This window comes from Dromaius novaehollandiae, chromosome 22, assembly GCF_036370855.1.
Source record: "Dromaius novaehollandiae isolate bDroNov1 chromosome 22, bDroNov1.hap1, whole genome shotgun sequence".
NCBI lineage: Eukaryota > Metazoa > Chordata > Aves > Casuariiformes > Dromaiidae > Dromaius > Dromaius novaehollandiae.
In genome coordinates, this window is record NC_088119.1 from 3,787,601 (window position 1) to 3,792,531 (window position 4,931).

At 37.7% G+C, this 4,931-nt stretch overlaps 1 protein-coding gene across 1 annotated transcript; it reads right to left on the reverse strand.

Annotated features, from left to right (window-relative positions):
• Positions 1-476: 476 nt before the first annotated feature.
• Positions 477-1,433, reverse strand: LOC112995219 (olfactory receptor 6B1-like). Its single transcript, XM_026120071.2, is given in 1 exon segment — positions 477-1,433. A coding segment is annotated over 1 exon segment (957 nt).
• Between the last annotated feature and the right edge of the window lie 3,498 nt (positions 1,434-4,931).

Sequence of the window (4,931 nt, forward strand, 5' to 3'; positions counted from 1 at the left end):
AAACTATGGAAGAAACACTTCCTGGTGGCATGGCATCTGGAGGCCAGGTGGAATACACAAGGTCATTAAAACATTAGGCATGTGGCTTTAGTTAGGCACATGAATCTCACCTTAGGTGTCAGATATTGCCTGGAACTGGAACTCATTATAAACAGAACAACATTTCGGTTATTTTGTCAAATCCATTGAAATATGGTATATTAGACATGTCTTTTTGTTCCTTGCAGCATCTCTGAGTCAAATGAGTAACTTCGTTGTGCGTGAGCCTAATATTTCATCAAAAAAGAAAGAGCATTTGAAGATAATGGGTAGAAAAGTGATCTCTCTTGAGAGTAAAAGTGACTACATATATCCCTCAGGCTTTTCATTTACCAGCTTTATGATGGTTACAGCTCTGAATTAGTACCTCCTAAATCCTAATCTCAGGTCCTTTCCTTCTAACTCTTATATTCATATTCTGTCTATAAGAGACTATCTTAATGGAGAACAGTGATGGACTGAGGGACCTTGAAGACAGTCTGTGTAACACTGAAAGCTCCTTTAACCTCCCGGTTCCTCAGACAATAAATGAAGGGATTGAGCATGGGAGTTGCAATACTGTACACAATTGATACCAGCTTGTTTAAGTCAAAAGGGTGGATTCTCCTGGGCCGTGCGTACATGAACAAGGTGGCTGAAAAGAAGACAGTGACAACAGTGAGGTGAGAAACACAGGTGGAGAAGGCTTTCTTCCTGCCCTCGATTGTGGGAATGTGCAGGATGGTGCTGATGATGTATATATAGGAGATGATAGTGACAGAGAGCGGAATCAGCAAGATAAGCAAGGCCAGAATGAAATCTACTATTTCAGCCACTGTCATGTCAGCACATGACATATTCAGCAAGGGGCTGATGTCACAGAAGAAATGGTTGATGACATTAGAACCACAGAAAGACAGCTGAGAGATGAAAAATATTTTCAGCATGGAGGCCAGGAAGCCAGTGAGCCAGGAGCATATAGCTAGTTGCATGCAGAGTCAGTGGTTCATGATAACCAGATAGCGCAGGGGGTTGCAGATGGCCACATAACGATCATAGGCCATGACTGCAAGAAGGACACACTCAGTGCAAATAAGGGAGCTGAAGAAGTAAAGCTGAGTCATGCAGCCTACAAAAGATATGTTCTTGCTTTCAACCAGAAAATTCAGGAGCAGCCTGGGGACAGTGACTGAGATGTACCAAGCCTCCAAGAAGGAGAGGTTGCTGAGAAAGAAATACATGGGCTTGTGAAGGTTACAGTTCATCTTTATCAGGATAATGATGAGTATATTTGCCAAGATTGTCAGCATGTAGGCCACTAGGAATATCACAAAGAGCAACATCTGAAGCTCCATAATTGTCAGGAATCCCAAGAGGATGAATTCCTGGAAATTTGTGCTGTTTTCCTGCTTCATGGCAAGGGGTATAGCATCAAGCTTCAGAGGAAAAGTAAAGAGAATAAAAGAGAATGTGTAAGATTTCTCAAAACAAAGAAATGGACAAACTGCAGAAGAAGAAAAAAATATATAGTAGGTTAAAAAGAAAGGAAAAATGAGAAAGAATGATAAAAAGAAAAAAAACATGAGAGGGAGAAAAAAGAACAACATTATTACATTCAGATTATATACTGTTTTGAAGATATACAAACACACATAGGAAGGTATTTTGATATATGGTTCATAAATAGAAAACTAGGTTATTGCTGAAATGCATAGGAGTCAGGCATCTAAAGAGAGATCAGGCTCTTTGGGGGTATGTACTACAAAAATCCATGTTTTAAAATAAGCCATTATATTTTGCATTTTCTAGGTAGTTTTTTTGAAGGGACACATAACAGCTGGATGCCCAGGTCTCTCTGAGTTTTAAGACATTTTGGATATCCAGAATGCATCTGCGTGACTTAGGTAACTGGGCTCAGTTTTGCAAAGTCAAGACATTCCCATGCCGTCTGCAGAGCAGAGTTCAGTCCCACTATATTTGCCTCGCATATAAAGCCTGAGATATTTACCAAAAGAGATATGTACTTCCAGAGAACAATATGTATCATTCTAAATAAAGCTCTTGGAGAAGATGTAGAACTTTTTGAAAGAATGTATTTTCTCAGTCTGTGTCTCTTTCCCCTTGACACACGCAATTTTCTCTTTCCATTTCTACATCTACCAACCTTTTACATAATTTTACTTGAGCCTATTTTCACATATAATTCTCAATATCTACAAATCAAGCTGAAAAGATAAAAAAAACAACTACCAAAGTGGAGAGTGCATACTTCTCTCCTTTAACTGCACCATCCTCTCATCTCTCAAGATAAGAAAAACATTTTTATCTTGATTTAAAGTTCTACTCATGTAATATTGCATGTTATGTTAAACAAACAAACAAACAGAACCCCTCACACACAAATATCATTAGGAAAAAAGAACATGATAAAACAGGTTTTCTTTTCTGTAATGGAAGATTTTTTTCTCTACATAAAATATTTCTTTGACACAGGAACTCCAGTCTACAAATAATTCACTTAAAACCTTTTGTAGCTTCAGAAGCAGTAATATAAACCATGATTGAAGACTTATAACCTGCAAACTCATATAGCTTTATAACCATATTGCTATAAGTTTTTATTACCAAGAGGAATGCCACGTACCAGAAAATCAGAAAATTAATTCTGGAATCTTCCACGGGGGGGTGGGGGGTGGGGGGGAAGTAAGACTTGGTAAAACAGAAATGAAGAGAACATGAATTGCAGCATTTTCTCTTAGTCAGTGCAAAATATATTATTAACCATTCTTTTTTCTCTATGCGACATGTTTTCAGTCCTTCATATCCTGGCCAACATTAGTTCTATCTACAAAACTGGGGATATGTAAGTGTTTTAAATTTCAAAATATGCATCTTACGCTTCAGCAAATTCTCTAAGTAAATAATTGCAAGAGAGTAATAATGATTCTCCTAAGTGAAATATCATGCTTGCGTTTTTGTCTCTCTTGAACTGGAGTATATAGCTGAACTGCCTCAAAATGAAAAGGCTGTTTTGAAAAGCTAGAATCTGTCTGCTGAAATTTAGATAGGTGCAGTTTAGTTATCTAATACACAACTGAGTTTGTTATCTTTATGGAGAATAGAGACATATACAAGCAGTTACAAGTATGATTGCTCTCATCTAAAGAAAAAGGTCTAAAATAGCTCAGCTGGATCATTATAGCCGTGTCTATTTCTCTCTTGCTTGACTCTGAAGTGAATGTCAACAGTCAGCTCAGATGTCTAAATCTGTTGCTCATTGTAGGTCAGCTATGCTGTAAACGTTCAAATGTCAGTGGATTAATTCCTTCATGGAGGGAGGTTACTATCCTACAAAAGTTCCTGAAGAAGGATAACAGTGAAAAGTTTTCTTCTCTTCTTACCTTCACACCAGTTCTGCAGTTCTCTGGTCACACTCATGGACTGTTTAATTAAAACTACATAACCCAAATCCAGTAGCTGTAGTAGTTCTGAAAAGCGCGCAGATGTGGTTGCTTCTTAGCTGTTTGTAAAAAAGTAGTGCAGTCTAAGATAATTACTCATGGGATCTCAGTGTTTACTTTGTATAACTGATGTACCCAAGAAGGAAATTCATGAAGGTTAATTTCGGCTTTTTGAGGCTCTCTCTGCAGCACCTGCAGGGAGTGAATCAAAGCAATAATATAACTTAGCTGCTATCAGTCATTTTCTAGAGATGACTATTCCTCATTACCTGCTAATGGTTCTTCTTATGATCAAACCGCCAACAAAGGTGCCGTAGGAAGCTACCGAGAACTATGTAGCATGAACCTTTTTCTGAGTACTTATTTGTGATTGTGCCTGCATAATCAAATCAAATTCTTTGCAAGACCTTCATCTTTCTGGAGAGAAGGCAGAATATGCTAACACATCTGAAATACCAGTAGACATCTATATTTATGTAAGGAAAACCTATTCTTGCAAAAGACCCAGCTTGTCTGTTACTCCATAACCTCTTGGGATTTTTTTTTTTTTTTTTTTTTTTTTGAGCGGATATCTTCTGTTTCGCCGAACAAAGTAGATCCCCTTTAGGCCAGGCCAAAATGCTAGTTTGTTCTAATTAATGTTCACCATAGGTAGTATGGACAAGCACAAATAGTTTCTCTGGCCTGCAAATTCCTCAAGCACTGTATGATCAGTCTGTGTTCCTTCATACTCCTTCACAGGCTATACAGCATATAACACCATGTTATAAAATCATCACTCAGACAAGTTTATTACAAGTCTGTCATTATTTGGGCATTTGAAACAGAAAAAAATACCAAGGAAAAGGAATTCCTCAGAACCACATGGAGTCCATGGAGCCCATGGTGCCTTGTAATATGAACATAATCAGTCATCAGGCTACAACTGTGCAGGATGGATGTCAAAGATGAATCCCAGAAGACAAGGGATGTAAAAGGTCTGGAGGAAATCTAGTAATCAATGGAGTGAGCTGGATGCATCCAGAAGTTAATTCTGTACATGTATTAGAGTTATTTGACAACCTTCCTGAAATTTAAAATCTGAGTTCTTAATATTCATTTAAAATTCCACAGACACATTTATGGGTTATATTCTTCAGATTTGAGATGAAGATCTATTTTGTTTACTCAGAGAATGAAATTCACACAGTCTATAAAAAAGCTGGGTTTAGTGTGGTTTTTGTGTGCCTGTAAATTAGTCATCCAGGCTTCCCTCATCAATGGAGAGAATCAGGATCACCAGGGAATGTTTCATTCCACCTATCACTGATATGTCATCTGAGGATGGGATCAGTCAGTCTCTGGAGGTACCTATTCTTCTCCTTAATTGTAGAAATAATCTAGACAATTAGCTTAGATTAGTTACCCAGTTTTATGATGGCTATATTAGGTGAGATGACTCCTATCCTTAGC